A 22,569-nucleotide genomic window follows, 5' to 3' on the forward strand; every position below is an offset into this window, starting at 1 on the left:
CAGCTTATGCTGGTGTATGCGCATGGTGCACATGGACACATAACATTAGCTCCCTTGTGCGATTGGTAAGATGCACTGTCTTTCCCAGGAGAGGAAGTTAGGATGTGTGCTCCTAATCCATTGATAGGTTTGATGCAATGAATGCGTTTGCATGTCTGCACTATGCATGTTACAGGGCCAGAGTTAGGACACCTATGTTTACCTGGGTACTTCTGCGCAGTATAGGTGATTAAGCATAAGAATGCATTCTTCTGTGAACTAAAACCCTGGCTTTTAATTTATCTGTAGGGATAACAGTTGTGCCTGGATGAGTGAATCTGTGAATGCAATTGTTTGGACATTTGCATGTGAGTGTGCGAAGGGTTAATAGATTTTTGCTGTTTTCTAGCCACACCCCCTTCAGCACCTCCCTTTCCCTAATAATTTATTAAATGTCCTAACTAGAGGCGATGTGCCTGGATATATGTATGTTTATTCTTATCATTGACCCCTGTGGCTAGGGTCCAATTCGGTGCACTCCCCCCTTCCCCTGTATGTTTGTCAGCATGCAGACAGCTTATGCTGGTGTATGCGCATTGTGCACATGGACACATAACATTAGCTCCCTTGTGCGATTGGTAAGATGCACTGTCTTTCCCAGGAGAGGAAGTTAGGATGTGTGCTCCTAATCCATTGATAGGTTTGATGCAATGAATGTGTTTGCATGTCTGCACTATGCATGTTACAGGGCCAGAGTTAGGACACCTATGTTTACCTGGGTACTTCTGCGCAGTATAGGTGATTAAGCATAAGAATGCATTCTTCTGTGAACTAAAACCCTGGCTTTTAATTTAGCTGTAGGGATAACAGTTGTGCCTGGATGAGTGAATCTGTGAATGCAATTGTTTGGACATTTGCATGTGAGTGTGCGAAGGGTTAATAGATTTTTTTTATTTAAACATAATAACTAGGCTGTTTGTTTTTTGTATTTTCCTGCCTGACAGATGTTAACCCTGAGGCATGCAAGGGACAGTTGTCGGACTCTTGTTAACCCCTCACGGATTACAGCCATAAAACTTTGTCCTGAAGAGAACAACTTCTGACTGCAGGGGATAGATAAAAAAAAAGGTCAATTGTTCATGTACTTTAGCTCTGGGACACTTAAAGGAATCATCAGGCATTTGTAACATATATCCCATTTACTTACCTGGGGCTTTCTCCAGCTCCTCGCAGCTAGCTGTCCCACACCGACCACTCCGTTCGCTCCCGCCGGTCTGAGGTCCCCGCACAGTACTGAGGACGACCTCGAGGTAGTCCTTACTGCGCCTGCATCCTTACTGCCCGGCCATAGAACAAAGTGGCGCTTCACGCAGGCGCAGTAAGTCTGCACCGTGCGGGGAGCCCAGGCCGGCGGCTGCGAACGGAGAGGTTGGCGTAAGACAGCTAGCTGCAAGGGGCTGGTGAAAGATTCCTTTAAAGAGACACTGAAGTGAAAAAAAAACATGATATAATGAATTGGTTGTGTAGTACGGATAATTACTAGAACATTAGTAGCAAAGAAGAGAGTCTCATTTTTATTTTCAGTTATATAGTTTTTATTTATAACATTGCATCATTCTCTAATATTTGCAGTTTACACACGACTTAGCATTCTAAATGATTTTACAGAGCAGGCTAGTGAACTTTTGAACTGTTCTCTACAGAAACAAAAACAATACACAGTGTTCTACCCAGAAAATTTTTCAGCCGGGTGGCAAGAAATAGTAGCCGGGTGACATGAAATAGCAGCCGGGTGGGGTGTGATGAGAGAATGCAGGACCGATGCATCTGTGTCCGTAAATCCTCAGTATGTGACAGCCCAGCTCCTTCCACAGCCTAACAGAGGACGATTTATCCAGCTTGTAAAAAGGCAGCTCTCTTCTCTCACTGACAAGAGAGCAGAGAGGCTGCCTAAAGTAAATAACACACATGGGAGTGTGCATAGAGGGGGCTTGGAGGGGGAGCATAACAGATCAACAACACTGAAGAGTTGGCAACTTTCCGAACACAGGGCGACAAATCCAAAAGGGGAAAGATAAGTTGATTTATTACAGAGACGGTGATAGTAGAAAGTGCTGCAGTAAGCCAGAGCACATTAGAATAGGTTTAGGAACTTGTAGGATAGTAGAAAAGGATGACATTTTTGTTACTCTTAGTCCCTAACTCTTCCTGTACTGGAAACAATATATCAATTTTTTTTGCTTCAGTGTCTCTTTAATAGACTGACATTGAGCAGAGACACTAAAAGGTTATATTTATTTTGTAAAATTTTTAAAAATAAAACCATGGGATATCTAAAAAAAAAAAAAAAAAAAAAAAGGGGGGGGGGGGGTTGTTTTTTTTTGGAGTAGGATGATAGATACAATTGTTTACCTTAGTTTATTTTCACCTCGGGTTTACTTTAAGCCTAGAAGACACGCTATACTACACTAGGCAGAGGCAGCCTGTCAGGGTCACCTCAGTCAAGAATGTAGCATGCAGCCACCCCAATGTGTTGAAGAGAAAGATGAAGTGCCAGATCACCTCAGCCGAGTGCATTGTTCCCCTCCTTACCCCGCCAGCTGGAAACCATTGTGTGTCACTCCATGATCCTCCTTATAGCCTCCATAGCAACAGATCTGTAGCCTGGTGACACGACTGTACAGTACTCATCCCTGAACTGTCACCTGAGGGATCGAGTCCCAATCCCTACAAGTGGTAATCATTGTGCGTGTGTATGCACCTTTAAGCACCAAGCATACATCTTTTGCATGCTCACATGATCCTTCTAGTGTGTAGTATACTACTTTCTGCTGAATAAATAGAATGAACATAAACAAAACAAAGGAAAGCCTGACAAAAGGTTGTAACTTCTCCTTTCTGCCCAAAAACTAAACAAAAACATACTGACTTGAGCTCCACGTTAAGAGGCAGTCAATTACACAGGATACTCACTTACACATTAATTATCCTGGCTTCAGTATCAGAAACACTTCCTATATCTATACATTGCTGTAATTTGGTATGTATCCCCGCCTCCCCGTGATGCTTAGTCTAGGCTGTTTAGCTATGCAGAATTCATCTCCCAGAGCATTTTGGGAGACCAGGTTTTATTTGCACTGGCTTCAGCACTCTTAGAAACAAACATTCCGCAGCGATGCACCTGACAGTAAGAATGATCAATTAGATGCAAATAATTCCAAGTTTATGCAGGATTATGTAAATTTATATGCAAATATAGGCAGGTTGAAAATGGACCAATCAAGTCCCACCAACGTTTTAATTAATTGGTCCATTTTCAAGCTGCATACATTTAAATACAAATTCTTCATAATCCTGCATGAACTCGGAATCATTTGCATGTCATTGACCATCCCCTACCTGACATGTCAGATGTTGCCATCTGTGATAAATGTCAGAATGTAAATAAGGGAGAGAAAAGATTTTACAATGGGCAAACACTGACTAAATATTGTAATAAAAAAATAACTTTTATTTATTACGTTATTTAAACTTCAGTTCCTCTTTAAAAACTAACATAACATTAGCCATGCTTCATATAATGAAGGAAAATTTTACGTTTGTGCGAATTTAAAGCGGTTTAACACCCAGCATTACAACTTTGCTTTAAAAGATTGCTTACAGCTTACAAACTATTATGCCAGATTTTTTTTTAAGCAGAAATTCACTGAATGGGTTAAACATGACATTTTAGTGCTGCATTTAACTAGGAATCCGCATCCGTTCTTATCTTTAGTTACAAAATGTATCTTAATTTGGAATACAAATAGACCTTTGAAAAGCCTGCCGGGGAAGCCCTCTTTGTTCTCTCAGAGCAGTGTTTGTTTGTTACATTGTAGATAGATACATTTGTAACTAAACAAGCAAGCACGAGGAGCATTTCTAGCTAAATGCAGCACTAAAATGTCATGTTTAATCCATTCAGTGAATTTCTGCTAAAAAAAAAATCTGGCATAATAGTTTATAAGCTGTAAGCAATCTTTTAAAGCAAAGTTGAAATGCTGGGTGTTAGACCACTTTAATTTGCAGCTGTGGCAACAAATCACAAAGTACAGTACAATCCTAATAATGGCCCCCACTCCGTAATCTTTTGAAGTGATTTTGGGGCAATTAAAGTATAAAAAGTGCTCCTAAATAAATGCATTAATTTTGCTTTAGCCGGCTACCTCATAGTTTACATAAGGTTGAAAAAATAAGAATACAGTACAATGGACTCCTTCAGTCATCTTGCTACATTCATTTGGTTCAGGTATTGCCCATCAGATTGCTGTATGTGTGGCCAGCAGAAAATCTCACAATCCTACACAAGTAATCTGCAGGAAGCAGCATCATCTGTTGCCATCTTTAGGCAGCTTGGAAATCTGGCACAAAGTGGATAAAGGCTTTCGTTTTTCTTTTTTGCACATCTGGTACTGCTCAGGACATTATAAACTCAAACCACCACCCCATGTGTCAACCCTTCCTAGGTTTTCTGACAGTAAGCATAAAAAAAAGGAGGCAAGATCCTAGAATAAGCTCAACTTTTCATCCAACATGTATCCAAAAGAGAGCCATTATTGTATGTGCCACAGAATGTGTTGGGGATTTATAAATCAATAAAAATATAGTGTCTGGCCTATAATGTATGCTTACGTCACCAATCTGTCAACGATTGGTGGATGCGAACATATAATCACATAACGAGTGCCTCCGGTTTAAATGATCACTGTAAAAAGGAATGTGAAGTGAGAGCGATATGGAGGCTGCCATATTTTTCCTTTTAAACAATACCAGTTGCCTCGCCGTTCTGCTCATCTCTTTGGCTGCAGTAGGTGTCTGAATCACACACTTTAAACTAGCATGTGGGCAATCCTGTCAGAGTTCCTGATCTGCAGGGTCTCTCAGGGTTTATGGCTAAAAGTATTATAGACGGAGGATCAGCAGGACAGCCAGGCAACTAGCATTGTTGAAAAGTAAATGTCAGCCTCCATACTCCTCTTACCTCAAATTCCCTATAAAAAAAACAGCTGTACTAGACTAGTAATGGTCATATCTAGAGTTCAAGGAGAAGCATGTGATTTGTGTGATCAGCTCTGATTTGCCGTGATCACATCCTGTTTTAGCACATGATCATGACTAACAAATCAGAGACTTACATATCTATCACCTGAACAAACTGATCATTTGCAAAGTTTCACTAACTGCACTTGTGTTACCTGCTGCTATTTATGGAACTGAAGAAGATTGTTTTTCTCTCAATAGTAGAGTTCTACTCTAAAAACACAAGTTGTAGAAAATGCATGCATTGACAAAACCCCATTCAATTCAGTCACAGCCTACCAGTATCCCAGCACTCTCACCTGCTCATCGGGTAAACTTGCATCCAGATGTTGAAATCCTACGATGTAGTAATAGGCATTTTCCAAGTCAGACAGAGGATGTTCCAAAACCCCTTTAAGCCTTTCCACGTCTGCATGGCTCAGGTAGTGGCTGGGGGTCAAGGCCTGGATACTGGCCAGAAGTACGCAGGCCCAGAGGAACACCAAATGTGGAACTGTGGAAGAAAAGAATTGAAATTACCAAGAATATAAATAATGGCCTGAAGCTTTGCCAGGTTTATACTGCTGTCTGTACCCACTCTGGGGAGACCAACTGTTTTCAATATGATTAAGGGGCCCTCTGTGACCTTGATGCAGTTTTATTTTCCAGTTATTTGTTTCTATAAACATTTCAAAGTTCAAGCACGTCTTGCAGTTGTAGCTTTTCTTTGCTTTCTAGAGTGCCACCATTAAAGCAATCTATTGAGCAGCATTGTTCTGTCCTCAAAGCCCACCAACATGAAGCAGGTGGTTTCGCCACACAGCACCAGAACTAGGTGAGGCTATAGTGCGCGGGCGCCAGACCCGGAATTACATCTTCCTCTGAGTTGCTACGACTCAAAGGGGGGGGGGAAGAATAGTGTTTAAAGGATACCAGAGCTGAAGTAAAGATGAAAAATGGGGGGAGGGGGAGTACAGCAGGAATGTAGTGAAAACTGTCCTGATGCCCATCACTCCCCCCATTCTCCTCTCTGCCCCTCCAATCCTACATAAATGCCCCTGGGCAGCCTACAGGTGCTGGCCTGGCTGCAAGCATCCTACATTGCGTGCACCTGGCCAGCAGCTCACTGCACATGACATCATGCTCAATGCACTCCCGGCCACGCAATGTAGGACACGCGCAGCTGGGACTGTGCACTGATGCCCGACCTGGAAAAGGCTGCCAGGTGGCATTTAGGTAGGATCGGCAGAGAGAACGGTTTTCTTATTTACTTCAGCTCTGGTATCATTTACCGTCACCAGCGATTTGAGTAGCAGCAGGGTGAGCTGTCATTCGGCTCACCATGCGCCCAGCTAACCGGCAGACGAATAATACGTACCCTATCAACAGGGCATGCTGTGTGGAAATCCACAGAGGAAGTTATTCAGCATTGCTGAGACACTATTAGCCCTACCTGTGACTGCTTGTGGTTTCCTGCAAGACATGCAGGTTGGTGGACTGAGGACAGGGTTGGGAAACACTGGTGTAGAGGACTGCAGAATACTAAAATGGAAGACTGTATACTACTCATCATGCTGTAAGGGCTCAGCCACACTATAAGCACTTTTCTGAGCGCTTGTGATTGATTAGTGCTTAAAAAAAAAAACCCGCTCCCATTCACTTTCATTAAAACCATGGTAAAAATCACAGGGATTTTTCGAGTACGTGATCGCCGCGCTTTTTACTGAAAGTGAATGGGAGTGAATTTTAAAAAGCACTCAGAAAGCGCTTACAGTGTGCTTGAACCCTTAGGCTTAAACACGTAATGCTGCTTAACGCAGTTTATTGCACACGCCCAATGCACTTCCCACTCCGTTGGATACATGCTTCCAAGAGTGTGAGTGTGTGTGTGTGTGAGTGTGTGAGTGTGTGAGTGTGTGAGTGTGTGTGTGTGTGAGAGTGAGAGAGTGAGAGTGAGAGAGTGAGAGAGAGACTATCCAATAAAAAAAGTCTTGGAAATGTGCATGGGGAAAAGTTGTGAATAAAGAGCAAAGAATTAGTAACGACGAGTGGGGTTATATTTGTGCACGAGGCTCGCATGTTTTGTAATTATTTAAACTCAGTTGGGGCTGCAGATAAAGACTGCCTTGGGTGGGAATCTAGAATGTGTACAGCAGTCCCCCCCTTAAAGATCCGGCATGTGAGATCTTTAGTCAACCCCAAGAGCATTGGTCTCTCCACTCTGCCCACAGAAAGCCACTTCATTGTGCGCCACACATCATTCCTCCTCCAGCCTCCATACTAAGGGTACGTACAGACATACGATAACGATCGTTCGTTCTGAACGACAAACGATGTTAAAGGAGGTATCGGCCGATGATAGTTTGAAGAAAGGCTACTTAGAACATCGTTCGTGTACGAATGATCTTGGAACGAGCGTTGCGTGCGCAACATGATGTATAAACTGATTTCAAACACAAGTGTCAAAAAGAACTGTTTGAGCATGTGCAAAGCTTTGAGAACGAACGATCAACGACCGATCGTTGTACAGACATTACTTTTTTAACGATGGTCGTTGGAAAAGATCTGGCAGAATGGATCGTTCTTTACCAACGACATATCTCGTTGGTCAGTTGTTTTAATGATCGTACGTGCACTTTTTACGAACGATCGTCGGGCAATGCCGTCGGTAACGATCGTTTTAAACGACTATAGTCGCATGTCTGTACGCACCCTAAGACAATATGTAGCCAAAAGGCTAGCAATGCGCCTATACAAAGCTCAGCAACAAAGTGTTGCCCAAGGGATTGCGTTCTGCCATGTGACAGTAACCTATAGTATGTGCATAGTTTAACAGCCTTTGCTCCAGTGCAGTGGTGGACAGGTCAGCAACTTTCTGCTGTGATAACTGTCACCATTTCTTTTTCAGGTGAATAAAGCTAAATAAAGAAAGGGATCCTTTCCTTTCCAGCACCCCTTCTGGCATGAAACAATTCACCACCTGTCAGCTGCTTCCATGCACTGCCTAGGGGCTTGCTAGTACTTGGCACTGCAGTGGAGAGATGGCCACATCATGCAGTATTTGGTGTCAGGTAACTGAACCTTGTGTCAAATTCTGACATGAGTTATAGTCAGGTCAGTCTCTGAATCAGCATCTTCAATCCAATAGCCTTTTTTTTTTTTTGGAGCCAGCTCCACTGACATCTGTTTGACCCCATTCATATGGGAGGTAGCACTGCGCAGTTATAATGGCAGCCAACAAAAACAAGAGAAATGGGTGCACAGGATCCGCTACTATAGATTCATTGGAGTGCTCAAAGCCCAAAAACCAGGTAATTAGCAGATTATTAGTAGAAAAAGCGTCTGGGCACTTCCCTTCACTGTTCTACTTCTACCTTTGACGCTATCAAATTTGAACAGGAACTCTTTCTAAACACCAGAAAACTGGCACTATGGCTATCATTCATGAACAGGCTGTCGGTAAACAGAATCAGTGCGGGAAAACACCGCTGGCGGATTTTTAGACTTCTGGGTGGGCATTCATAAAGATGTATCCATGTGCGGAAGCAGTGCGGAGATTCCCCGAACTAAGCTGGCGGTAGGCAGGCGGTAGGCTTGCGAAGACACGGAAGCTGCCGAGTTGATACATTTCTCCGTGTTCCGCTCTGCTGCAGCTGCCTGGGAGGTCTGTGTGTCTCCATTCACTTACATTGGTATTGCCACATCAGAGTGAGCGGTACTTCCCGACCTCACACCGCTTGCGGTGATCTTCATGAATGAACATTTTGCTACATTTGTACCGATAATCACCGCACAAGGCGGTGATTTATCACTCTGCTCGGTAGTGTCATTTTTCCATGCGGAAAGAGGCTTTATGAATGCTGACTTTGCCGAGTGGTCGGTAAAGTCAGCTGTTTTAAGCATTTCCGCATGCGGAAATGCTTTATGAATGATAGCCTTTATCGTTTTTTTTCAGAGTCAAAAGAAACCAAAGATACAAACTGCCCCACATGTAGCACTTTCTCCAGTTTTAGGAGATGCCTAGAACCATTGGGACACTGGAGCTTTGAGGGACCTCTGCGATGTCAGTGAAAATTTTTACCAAAAGTGTCTTGGAAGATTGTAACGCACTTTATCTACCCTACAGAACCCTCAAATGTATCCTCTGCTGAGAAGCGAGCTTTGAGGTGGCTCAGGAACAACCATGAGTTAACGATAAGGGAAGCCGACAAAGGTGGGGGTGTGGTGATCTTATCTACCACTAAGAGTGCGTTAATGCCAAGAGGAAAACCTGAGACCATGTGACCCTACCTCAGGATACCAACTGGAACTCAAAGAACTGCTAGCGAAAGCTACGGCTGATGGGTGTTCTGGACAGAACTTTGGCCAATAAGCTTTTTCCCTGTCCTCGAGTCCTGTTTGGTACTCGATTCCAAAGATATGTAAATCTTTAGACAAACCACTCGGGAGGCCATTAGTGTCTGCTATTGACTCCCCTTCAGAATCCTTGTCCCAATTTTTAGATTTCAAATTGATTCCATCCTATGTGGGTGATGGCAGAAGTGCTGTAAAGTAGTAGTATCTGGCCGCACTCCCCTAGTCGTATGTAAGGTGCAACGTTCCAGCCACCAGAGCACCTGGTGGCAATCGACAATTTGTATAGCAGAAGGATCAGCACACTCAGTAATACGTTGCAAAACTTTAAGCTCTTAATACAAAAAGGTTTCCATAAATGCACTTCCTGTACAACAAGGACCAGCAATTTGCAGTAGATAGGCGCTAAAGACACTCAAAGTCCATCAAATGCCTGCTGGCCAACTTGCATAAAGAGTCCGTGAGGGAGTAGAGTTCAAGATCTACACTTCCCAGAAAAAAATGTGTCTCAAAGCATGGCGACAGACACTGGCCTAATGCTGTTTCGGGCAGCAGCCCGTCTTCAAGCCGATAATTGCGCACATGACGGGCTGCTGCTCGAAACAGCATTAGGCATTTGATGGACTTTGGGTGTCTTTGGCGCCTATCTACTGCAAGTTGCTGGTCATTGTTGTGCATTTATGGATACTTTTTGTATTAAAAGAGCTTAAAGGAGTTATCAGGCAAGTTTCACTTACCTGGGGCTTCTACCAGCCATCCTGTGCCCTCGTAGTCACTCACTGCTGGTCTGGTCCCCCTCCGCCAGCTAGTTTAGTTTTTGCCGACCTTGGGGTCGGCAGGCCGCATTGCATACATTGTTACGCATTCCCGCTGGTGCAGTAACATCAACACATACATTTTTACACATTAGTGGTTTAACGCGTACATTTTTACACGTTGAACCACCAACGTGTAAAAATGTATGTGTTAATGTTCCTGCACCAGAGGGAATGCAGTGACTACGAGGGCACAGGATGGCTGCATGGGGCTGGTAGAAGCCCCAGGAAAGTGAAACTCATTTTTTTTTTTGCCTGATAACTCCTTTAAAGTTTTGCAACATATTACTGAGTGTGCTGATCCTTCTATACAAACAGCAGAAGTGTTGAACTGTTTTGAGTTGCAGTCAAGTTACCATATAGCTACAATTGATGACGTATCTCTATATAGCAATATATGTTATGTTGATGGTCTAGAGGCAGTTGCCAATTCTCTATCTGCTATGCAATACTCAATGTGAACAGCGGTTCAGGTTGGCAGGTCTGGAGTTTGTCCTTACCAGGAATGTGTTCCTGTTTGACCACCAGTAGTACAGTCAGGAGGACGGCACGGCAATGGGGAGCCTGGTGGACCCCACCTATGCCAGCCTCTTCATGGGCCATTGGGAGGCCAACTACATATTTTCGGTGGGGACCGCGTACCTGCCAAGGATTAAACTCTGGATCTGCTACGTTGATGACATTCTAATAATTTGGGAAGGTAATCAGGGTTCCTTTGAGGACTTTATGGTGTGCATTAATCAAAACCATGTTAACATGTCATTTACTCACACTTGGTGAGATCGGAGGATTTAGTTCTTAGACTTGGACATAGATGTAGGCATGGGTGCTGTAGTGAGTAAAACATTCAGGAAACCAACGGCAGTTAATTCTATCCTGCATGCCACTAGTTATTACCCAGCTCTACAATCCGGTCCCTCTTCTTTAGTCAATTTCTCCGCTTGAGAAGGTATGCAACTACCTGGGAAGACTTTGTAGATCAGTCCAGTCAGCTTCGTGATAGACTCTTGGCCAGGGGTTATAAACAGGAGGTGATCAATATGGCCTTTAATAAGGCAGCAAATAAAAATAGGGATTCTCTTCTGGTTCGCAAGACAAAAACTGCTTCAGATAGGTTCTTTATGCATTTCACTTTTTCTCCCATGTTTGAAAAGATTATAAAGATCTATTCAAGATAATGGGTGTATTTTCCAAGAAAACAAAACCCTAAAAATTAAATATAGGCATCCCCTTTGTATGTCTTACAAGAAGGTGCCCAATTTAAAAGACCAGTTGTCCCACAGTGAATTTGTTAGCCATCACACTCAGAACTGATTGGAGAGCAATAGGCCAGTAAGGAATAAAAGATTTAACAATTGTTCTTGCTGTAATTTCCTGGTGGCAGGTAAACAGTTCATCCTATTTAGTAAAGTGGTGAGGTTTAGAACCTGTACACACTGCTGCGCTTTTCAACTCGCATGCGCTTTTTAATCGCAAGGTCTTTTGAAAACACACTGGTGTGATGCACTTTTCCTATTCTCATGAAGGCTTGCGATTAAAAAAAAAAAAAAATCGCATGGGATTTTAAGAGCGCAGCAGTGTGTACAGGCCCTTAGACAGTTCATTAACTGTAGGACTAGAGGAATAATATATGCCCTTGTCTGTCCCTGCCAGATGATTTATGTTGGTATGTCAATTAAGATAATGTAGGAGAGGTACCAGGATCACTGCCGTTCATTGGGCAACCCGCAAGCAAAGTGGTGCCCTAGAGTAATGGAATACATGAATTCAGTTCATGCGGGTGACTCCACCCAACTTAGATTTTTTGGTCTAGAACAGGTGACCAGGGATAGAAAAGGTGGGGACTGGCACAAGAAATTTCAACGCAGGGAAAGTTTTTGGATTTCTTTCTTCGATGCAGTGGGCCATTTAGGCCTAAAATAAATGATTATTCTGTATTTTTGTAAGATCTGATGTTGCTTATTTAATATTTCTTTTTTTATATAGATCATGGTTTTAATCATTCCACTTTTTTCATCAACTCTGATAGTGGATACTACTTTGAATGAACGCTAACAGTCAGGAAGTCTAGTTGCACTCCCTGACGTCAAACTTTTGGTGGGCGAGTTGGTATTTTTGTTGGGGATTGCATGCTGAAGGTTTGCCTGTTTGTACCTATTTTTCCAGGCACCCGTAGCACTTGCATTGTCCTTGGCTATTCTCAGCTGCATGTCAGCATGACGGTTTCCTTGGTAACCGTCAGGTTTATACACATTCATGTGGATGTGTGTGACCCCCCCCCCCGTGTTATACTCGTCATATGGTAGGTAGGGGTTGGGTGTGCCTAGCATTAGCGATGGGTGGGTAATAGCGCAGATCGCACCCAGTTATCTACGCCATCATGATAACGGTGGCCCAAGGCTGCCCCCTTCTTAGAAGGAGTTTCCGTCCCGCGTGTGGAGTGCATAGTGTGTCCCAAGCGGTGGGGTGGGATGACTGTGGCGCTGATCTGCGCTTTCCAATATGCGTAGCCCCACTAGCCACTCCCTGAGGCAAGCCATTGGCTGCCTATACTAAATGCTCACTTTGCTTTTCCTGTGTACGGAAGCGCTAGAATGGAGGAGATGCAAGCGTGCACTGGCGTTTAGACTGTTGGAATGCTGTCTACTCTAATTAAGTACACTATTTAAGTGGTGTTCTTTGGGGGGCTTGGTGTCCCGATGAAGCACTCCACTTGAGTGAGTGCGGAACAGCTGTCGACCTCCGTACATGCTATACACCTTCTCCTATGCTGCTGTGATTTGCATTGCTGGACTGATATTTTAAGGTATTCAATAAATTGATGTTTTAATTGGAAGGATCCAGCCGCTGTTTTCTACTAATAATCTACTTATAATGGCAGCATTTGTGACCCCACTAGGGATAGTCACGTGTAGGAGAACTCATGGAGAAGCATGCATTTGTTTGATGAGCTGATAGATTTGCAAAGCTCTGGATTTCCTGTGATCACTTCCTGTATTAGCACATGATCATGACTACCAAATCAGAGACTTCCAGTTGACCTAACTGATCACATGCTTCTCCATGCGGTCTCCATGACCAGCACTAGTTGGGTCATAAATGCTGCCATTACAAGTGCACAGAGCAAGCTCCCGTGTGAAAGGGGCCAAACTGATATCAGTGGAGCTGGCTCCTGAAAAAGAAACAAAAAAAAAAACAACATACAACTCTACTGGCTATTGGATTGGAGAGGCTGATTCTTGATTACCATATCCATTTGTCCATTGCAGTTATAGGTGTTTTAGAATGTCAAAATTTTCAATACAGTAGTCTTTTACTTATAGTCAGAAAAAAATATACTAGAGGACTCAGACCAAAAAACCATGACTCCATAAGGCCTGGAACTAACTGGATCACTTTCAATAGCCATTTATTAGGCAAACCTTTTCAACGGCCTATTTATTAGGCGGAATCGCCAGCAAAATTGCTCCGCTTTTAGGTGGCAAAATTGTTCTCAGTTTTGCAATTGGAAGTGGGTCCCAGGTCTTTGTAAAAGGTCAAACTACTCCTGTACTAGACATTGGTAGCCCGGAATGTATCTGTTTCTGGGGGGGTGGGGGTTTAACAAGGTTTATTGGGTCGTGTTTACAGGAATATCAGATAGGCAGTGCAATTACAAAGAAAAAGTAATGGCATTAGCTGACATTCCAACAAAACGTATATTACTTGAATGTGAACAAAGGGTCATCCAAAAATGGTATAAAAGGGCAATCAAGAAGGAATAGTGGGATCCGTGAAGATTATTCACATATAAAGACACATACTTTACACCCAAAAACCCTTATTTTAAACAGGGAATAGGGCAAGAGAGAGACTAAGGGAGAGAAGGGGGGGGGGGGGGGAGGAAGAGGGAACTAAAAAAAGAGTAAGCAAAGAAAATACAGTTGACAGCTATGTATTAAATAACACTATCTCAATATTATTATTATTATTATTATTGATTTATAAAGCACAACCATATTCTGTGGGGCTGTACAAAGTAGGAAAACAAACAAGGGATACATAATGATAGACAAAGATATACATCAAATATGGACACTGGTACAAAATGCAGTGTTAGTGGTTACAATGACAGATGTAGCATAATGAAAAAAAAATGTATAACAGAGTGCAAGCTATGAAACTAACGACAAAATCCAAGACACAAAAGGGTAAGAGAGCCCTGCCCTCTAAAAAAAAAATGTGGGGGGGACAAGAGGTGGGGAGGTATACATATAGGCACAGCGCCTGTTAAGGTTATCTAGTAACGAGATAAACTTGAGAGGCTGAAGAGAAATTACCCAAGTTAGAGCATATGCTTGTCAGAAAAAGTGAGTTTTGAGGGAGCGTTTAAAGGGACTCCGAGCAGTGCAGAAACTATGGAAAGATGCATGTCATTTTAAAGCTCTCTTTCCCCTCTTTCCAATGATATATAAATCGCCGCCCTACGCCTTTTAGTTTTCGCTATTTTCGCAATTTAATTTGCCACGGCCATGATTTCAATCGCGAAAATAGAGAAAACTAAAAGGCGTAGGGGGACGTTTTAGGTGTCGCCAGAAAGAGGAGAAAGAGAGCTTTAAAATGATATCCATCTTTCCATAGTTACTTGTATTACACAGGGCGACTTTTTCCTAAAGTCAGCAGCTCCATTCTGCTGAATGGAGCTGCTGACACTGGGGAAAGTGTCGTCCTGTGTAATACAAACAACTATGGAAAGATGGATATCATTTTAAAGCTCTCTTTCTCCTCTTTCTGGCGACACCTAAAACGTCCCCCTACGCCTTTTAGTTTTCTCTATTTTCGCGATTGAAATCACAACTGCGGCAATTTCAATTGCGAAAATAGCGAAAACTAAAAGGCGTAGGGCGGCGGTTTATACATCATTGGAAAGAGGAGAAAGAGAGCTTTAAAATGATATGCATCTTCCCATAGTTTCTGCACTGCTCGGAGTCCCTTTAAAGATTTCAAAGGTTGGAAAGTGACGGATGTGCTTTGGAAGGGCATTCCAGAGGAGGGGTAAGACACGTGAGAAGTCTTGTATATGTGAGTGCTAGGAGAAAATTCTAGGAGGTGAAAAGAAGCTCCTGTGCAGACCTGAGATTACGGTTGGGTTGGTATCTGGAATCTAGTGAGGAGATGTATGGGGGAAAGAGATTGTGGAGAGCCTTGTACGTTAGGGTTAAGAGTTTAAATTTAATCCTCTCAGTAATTGGCAGCCAACGAAGAGCTTGACAGAGAGAAGCAGCAGAGGAAGCCCGAGAAGAGAGATGGATGAGACGAGCACGAGTTCAGTACAGATTGGAGGGGTGCCAGTCTGTAGTCCACCAAGCAATATATTACAGAAGTCCAAGCGAGATATAATGAGTGCATGTACTAACATTTTAGTAGTGTCCTGAGTAAGAAAAGGTCAGATGCAGGATATGTTTTTGAGTTGGAGATGACAGGAGCTGGATAGGGAGTATATGTGAGGAGTAAATGAGAGAGAAGAATCAAATATTACCCCTAGTCACCGTGCTTTGGGAACATACTGAAGAGGGGTGAGTCTACATTGCTGTTAAAGTGGACCCAAACTAAAAATACAAGATTTCAGAAATAAAATCTATTTTCTAAATTATAATAATAGCAGCCTTTTTTCAGCTGCATGATGACAAATATAAAATATTTTACATTTATTGGAGAAACCCCTCCCTTCCTTTCATATTGCCGGCAAAAAATCCGGCAAACTGGTGGAGTAGATGGTGTCCAGCAAAGGAGAAATTGCTAATGGCTGCCACCTGTATAACCCTAGTTATGCAAAGAGGAGGGTGAAAAGCATGCACTGAAATGCTCATAGGCTTCAGAGTGTTTATTTATATTTTTATGTGTCAGAGTGGTGCAACTAAATATTTTGAATTGAAAAAATGTTTGGTTTGGGTCCGCTTTAATGTTTTCCACATTTTGTCACATTACTGCCACAAACATGAATCAATTTTATTGGAATTTCACATGAAAGACCAATACAAAGTGGTGTACATGTGAGAAGTGGAACGAAAATCATACATGATTCCAAACATTTTTTACAAATAAATAACTGCAAAGTGATGTGTGCATAATTCTTCAGCCCCCTTTGGTCTGAGTGCAGTCAGTTGCCCATAGACATTGCCTGATGAGTGCTAATGACAAAATTTTACAGATTGGGTAATTAGTGTCACAGCAGAGCTGAATAACTACCTCCGTGGATTTCCACAAAACATGCACTGTTGGAGAATCTTGAGGACAGAGTTTGTTAACAGTTAACCCATCACTTATAATGCAAAGAGCACCCTTATTGCCTGGACTCTGATTAACCACTTAACGACCGCCTAACGCCGATAGGCATCGGCGGGTCGTTAGTGGTATAGCATGGAAATTTCCATGCCAGTTCACGGAGGGTGTCTCCGTGAACAGCTGGAGAACCGCCGATCGCGGCCGAAATGTAAACACACGGCGAAGAAATCCCCGCTATTTACATCTTACGGCGCTGTTGCGCAGCAGCGCCATAAGGCAGATCGGCGATCCCCGGCCTCTGATTGGCCAGGGATCGCCGGCATCTGATAGGCCAAAGCCTATCCTAGGATGCGCAGGACGGACTTCCGTCCTGCACATTACAGAGCAAGAGGGAGAGGGAGGTAAGGAGAGGGAAAGCGGAAATGGCTGCGGAGGGGGGCTTTGAGGAGCCCCCCCCCCGCTACTCCGTAATAGCCAGCGGCAATCAGACCCCCCCAGCAGGACATCCCCCTGAGGGGAAAGTCTGATCGCCCGGCGACAATCCTGATCTGTGCTGCGGGCTGTAGAGCCCACGCAGCACCGATCATTAGTAAACCCCCTGGTCCTTGAGTGGTTTACAAGGAGGAGAGGTGCCAGAGAAAGTGCAAGGGTAGAAAGCAGGTGAATAAAGAGGTTGATCCAGCACTGCAATGGACTGACTGCCTGTCACTACAAATGAGCTTCCGAGAGCTCAATCTGCTTTTCAACTGAAACGGATGCTGTACACATACAAGCCCACGGCAGGAGGTGAATGTTAAATCACTCATGACCCCGTCTCTGGCCATTCATTGCATTTCACATTAATCCAATGCTTTCTCCTTCCAGCTTTGAAGGAGGAAGTATTAGCGTAATGGAATATACCGTGGAACACAGCGGCCAGAGGCCAAGCACTTGGAAGCATGTGCTTACCTGCCACTACGGTGGTGGAGGTGGGACTGGTGGAAAGGGTCTGTCGCTAATGTTAAAATATGTTATCTAAAACCGAATTTTACACTCCCATGGCGTACATAATTAGTAGACTGTGGGCGAGTTGGGCGCCGGGAGAGCCGAATGATGCTCTCCCTGCTGCTGCTAAACTCCCCAGCGGCATTGAATACTATACCCCCTCCAAGTCGTCGCAGCTCGGAGGAAGGAGTAATTCTGGGTCCAGCAATCGCCAGAGCCCCAAATTACTTTTACCCACCCCACGCAGCATAACACTGCTTCTATGGGGCGCCTGGTTTCAGAGCCCTAAGCTGAGCACCGTGACCAACTGCTTCGCTCCCATGCTCCACAGCAAACATTAACTCCCCAGGGCAGACCCAGAACCTTGCATAGGGTTAATCAGTGGGGAAATTATTAATCATCTGTCAGGTAATTAATCATCTTCCATAGCCAACAATTCCCATTCAAAGTTACAAATACCCGAATGCAATTTTTAAACAAAATTGCAATTGAATTGTGTACAGATTTTCATTGCGTTGATGAACCGCGATTCACAGTATGCCTGGTAGCCTCGGATTCAGCATAGAGATCCCTGAGGTCACTAAGTGCTGATGTACTACCAGTACCAGAGTGCCTGGCAGCCTCTGATCCAGCATAGAGATAGGAGGCCTCTGGGTGCTGATGAATCACCTGTGCCAGTATGCCTAGCAGCATCAGATCCAGCATTGAGATCTCTGGGAGCTGATGAATCACCACTACCAGCATGTCTGGCAGCCTCTGATCCAGCATAGAGATCTCCGAGGCCTCTGGGTGCTGATGTACCACCTGTGCCAACATGCCTGGCAGTGGCAACCTCTGATCCAGCAAAGATCTCTGAGACCTCTAGGTTCTAATGAACCCCCAGTGCCAGCACACCAGGCAACCTCTGATCCAGCACATAACTCTCTGATGGACCACTACTACCAGCATGCCTGACAGCCTCTTATACAGTAGAGGGATCTCCGAGGCCTCTGGGTGCATATTCAGTAGCAGTGCATTGTGGGTAACCACATATGTTCATTTAAAGCTAAATTATTGCAAGTACCTTCTTTTTTTATACAGGCAAATCACTCCAAGCCTCTGGGTGCTGGTGAACAACCAGTACCAGCATGCCTGGCAGTCTTTGACCAGAGTTTCCTGCACTTGTGGTTCTGCTGCACCAGCAGACGCCTCTGACAGCACTGCCTACATCCCACCATTATTCATTGAAACCCCAGCACACCAGGATACTCACTTGCTGCCATGTTGTCCGCTCCGCCCCTCACAGCTTCCTGCCCCCTCTAGCCACTACTTCCGGCTAGACACGTAAAGCAAAGGGAAAGAAGTGCGCGACAAATGACCGCTGACGGTCACGTGGGATGGAATGAGAGAGTAGGGCAGTCAGTATATATATGAATGGCGTTTATTATAAGATTTCAGGCGTGTATTGGTGCTTCTGTCCGGAAACGCGGCAGCTATAATGCACAGAAGCAGTCGGATTCCCCCTTTGTATCTCAGAGAATGGTCGGATCCAAAAAAGGCGGGGAGGCGACATGCATGTGTCTGTGATTCATTGGAGGAACCGAGTGACAATCCAGCGAAGAGGCGTGGCTGAGCCATAGGTCGCGTCATCGCTGGTAGGCTAACCTGCGCCGGCACGGGCTGCTGATTGGCGCCTGCTGAGATGGACGGCTGAATTGACCAATGATGTTTCATATCGTCTCCTGTCATTTCTGTTGCGATGACAGCTGCGCCTGTGACACATGAATCTTTTATTTAATTTCATTTCAATAATAAAATGCGCATATGTATGCCTACACATCTATTATGCATTCACTGGGGTAGATTAACGCAGAATTGGAGTTTCAGCTGCTCAGTTTTCTATTATTCACATTTTTGCTGGAATGTGCTAAGCATGTCTACTAGAGATGGAAAGTTCGGATCTTTTCAATGATCCGGATGATTCGAATCGGATCATTGAAAAGATCCGGATCTTTGATCCGAATCTCGGATCATTTTACAAGGGAAGCATTCGGGTGGTGAAATGACTAGCAGGACAGGAGAAGGAGAGGGGGGTGGACACACAGAGAAGGGAAGAAGATGCACAGAGGGCAAGGAGTGGACAGAGAAGGGAGGAGGGACGAGCAGAGAGCAGAAATGTTTGCTTGCACACAATACCCACATGCTGCAATCATAATTTACATATATTTCACCTACATGTTCATTTGTATACCTTGAATGGAAACGTCGCACAGTGAAAGAAAGCATTCTCCAAAGATAAGTGCAGCTGTTTAGAGCGAGTGCAGGAGGATCATATTGCCCTGCAATCACAGTGCCTGCAAAGTTACTGAGCTATGCTGAGCCAAAAGTTTCCAATGTGTTCACTGTGCACAACTAGGAACAGAGAGCCTATAATCAGCAGCACATTTCAGCCAGTATGTGTGCTCTACACATATCTGGCAGTGGCACCCATGTCCCCTCTACCTGTCCCTGTGCAAGGCTGCCTCCCCTGAGTCCCCTCCAACAGAGCGATCACTCTCTGCTCTGCTTCCAGGACCCCGCTGCCCGCTGAGAGGGGGCGTGTCGCTCCTGGCCCCGCCCCTTTTGCGATCCGAATCACTCATTTTGATGATTCGGATGATTCGACTCACAACATAGATTCGGATCAAAGATCCAAATCGTTCATGATCCGGACAACACTAATGTCCACGTTATGTACAAATGCTGTCAGGTAAAGAAAACCCTGTAAAACATTAAACAGATTGCCGTCTTGCGATTACGGCATGTGTGATTTGTGATTTTTATTTGCTATGAAAACATTACTTTTTCATACCTCCCAACTTTTTGAGATGAGAAAGAGGGACATTTTAGCCACGCCTCTGCCACACCCCTGATCACGCCCCCATCACACCCCTAGTCACGCATTCCATAACTATTTCATAAGAAATATACTGTATATTCCTGCGTATAAGACTACTTTTTAACCCTTGAAAATCTTCGGAAAAGTTGGAGGTCGTCTTATACGCCGGGTGTCACTGATGCCCGGTGATACGCCCTATCCTGTTACCGCCTCTCAGATCTTCCTGCTGAGGGAGCGCAATCTATTCTTCCATACCGCTCTGATAAACAGGTAGACAAGGAGAGCTGACTAGTCTACTTAAGGAGAGTTGACAAGAGAGACCTTTCTATCCTGCTTCATTTTACTTCATATTAACATTTTAAAATTTCTAATATGTAAATTTAAAGGCTGGGAATAAAGTTTAGAGTCAAACACATTTTTTAGTAGAGAAATATATATATTTACATAGAAAGAGGGACAAAGTCCTGAAAGAGGTACAAATGAGGAGGAAAGAGGTACAGGGATCCCAAAGAGGGACGGTCCCTCAGTAAGAGGGACAGTTGAGAGCTATGCTTTTTTTGTGTGTTGAGTGAGATGTATTGTTTCAGCCTCGCATAGCTGATTTCATTGGGCATCTGTCTGTGACTGAATCTGACAAATATCAATGCCACAACATCAATGTCTAGTTGGAGCACCCGCCCTATCGTAATATTAGATGTTGTCTGACTGAGATCAATTGAAATTGGTGATGACATTTTTCCTGTGGCCAAAAGGGAGAGGAGGCACACAGATGCAAGGTGGGGGGGGCTAGAGAGTCATTAATGGGCACACCAGGCCTACACCCAGCTGTACTACTCGCTGGGGCCCCTGCTGGGTATTAGCACAGAGGAGCATTCTCACACCTGTTTGGCTGGTGCAATCCCTCCTGTGTGCATCCGTCAACTCCTGATGTCCATTCTCTGATCAGCAGCATGTATGGACCCACGTAATACCACTGTCTGGATCACTGAGTACGAGCGCACAGAACGGAGTGCGCCAGCTGGATAGGTGATTGTGCTCTGTTGTGCTAACATTCTGCAGGGGCCTAGAGGGAGCAGTATAGCTGTGGGGGCCTTGGCCTTTAGCTTGAAGAGTGGTGGTACTATTGACTTTTTAATAGATTTCATGATATGGATGCTACACCAGCACCTTTCCAATACTTCCGGTGTACCACTCCTTGTCATCCACTCATCTCAAATGAACAAAAAATGGATCCGCACCAGACCAGATTGAAGTAGAAAAAGGCTAATATATTTATTTGAAAAATCCACAGACAGTGCAATAAAATCACAGGATCAACTCACGCGTATCGGGCTTACCATCTGCCCTTAATCGTAGTTAAAAGTGAACCTGTATAAGGAGGAATTTATATGGAGCCAGGGAGGAAAAACTCCACCCCCGGGAACACACAAACTACTCCTTAAAGGAACATACACTCTCAGAAAACACTTGTACAAAAGCATTGCTATAATAACATTGAAAGAGATGTATAAAAAGTAACCACTGAATTAACAATATAAATATATAGACAAGAAAGAAGAGAACAAAAGCAGCACAAATACAATATAATGAACAGACATAACTCCTTATGCAATTAAGAAGAAGTGCATATGCTGTCAATATGTGTAAACCAAGCTTAAATCCCACTTTTTGTTTAAACCCTGTGGTGTGCGAGTACCCAATCGATGAATCCAAAAGGCTTCGCGTTTTAGCAACAGTCTTTGGATATCGCAGCCTCTGATTGGACAAACCACCCGCTCCACCCCCTGAAACCTAAAAGCAGATAAATCCCCCCTGTGCACAGTTTCAAAGTGTTTGGATACAGCGGATTTACGAAAAGTGTTCCAATTTGTACCACAATAGTGCTCCGCTATACGCGCTCTCAAGTGGCGAGTAGTGCACCCCACATATTGTAGACAACAAGAAATGCAAGATATAACATAAATAGTACATTTCATATTGCAATTTACATATTGTTTGATGGGAAAATTCTTGTTGTATGCATAGGAGAATATTGAATTGCCTCTCTTGTTACACTGACAATAATTACATGTAGAGAAACCACAGGGGTATGAACCCACTGTGGCTAGCCACGTCGGAGTGCGAGAAATGGAAGGAGACCGAAAAAGACTGGGCGAAAGTATGGACCCTAAAGTCCGGGCCCTTCTAGCGGACAAACGACACCCTCTATCCAGAATTGTCTTAAGTTTTGTATCCGGGTGCAGCACTGGAATGTACTTT

General features: G+C 43.9%; 1 protein-coding gene across 2 annotated transcripts in view; it reads right to left on the reverse strand.

Annotated features, from left to right (window-relative positions):
- RPN2 (ribophorin II) overlaps positions 1-18,811 on the reverse strand; it is a 70,786-nt gene extending 51,975 nt beyond the window's left edge. The window contains exons 1-2 of one of the 2 annotated variants that reach the window (XM_068263400.1): positions 18,706-18,811; positions 5,358-5,551 (exon numbers count right to left, since the gene is read on the reverse strand). In XM_068263400.1, the coding sequence (XP_068119501.1) occupies positions 5,358-5,551; positions 18,706-18,715 (204 nt within the window). In that variant the 5' untranslated portion in view covers positions 18,716-18,811. The remainder of the gene's footprint in view (positions 1-5,357; positions 5,552-18,705) is intronic. The other variant, XM_068263401.1, reaches the window with a different exon arrangement.
- Between the last annotated feature and the right edge of the window lie 3,758 nt (positions 18,812-22,569).

The sequence above is a fragment of the Hyperolius riggenbachi genome, chromosome 12 (assembly GCF_040937935.1).
Source record: "Hyperolius riggenbachi isolate aHypRig1 chromosome 12, aHypRig1.pri, whole genome shotgun sequence".
Taxonomy (NCBI): Eukaryota; Metazoa; Chordata; class Amphibia; order Anura; family Hyperoliidae; genus Hyperolius; species Hyperolius riggenbachi.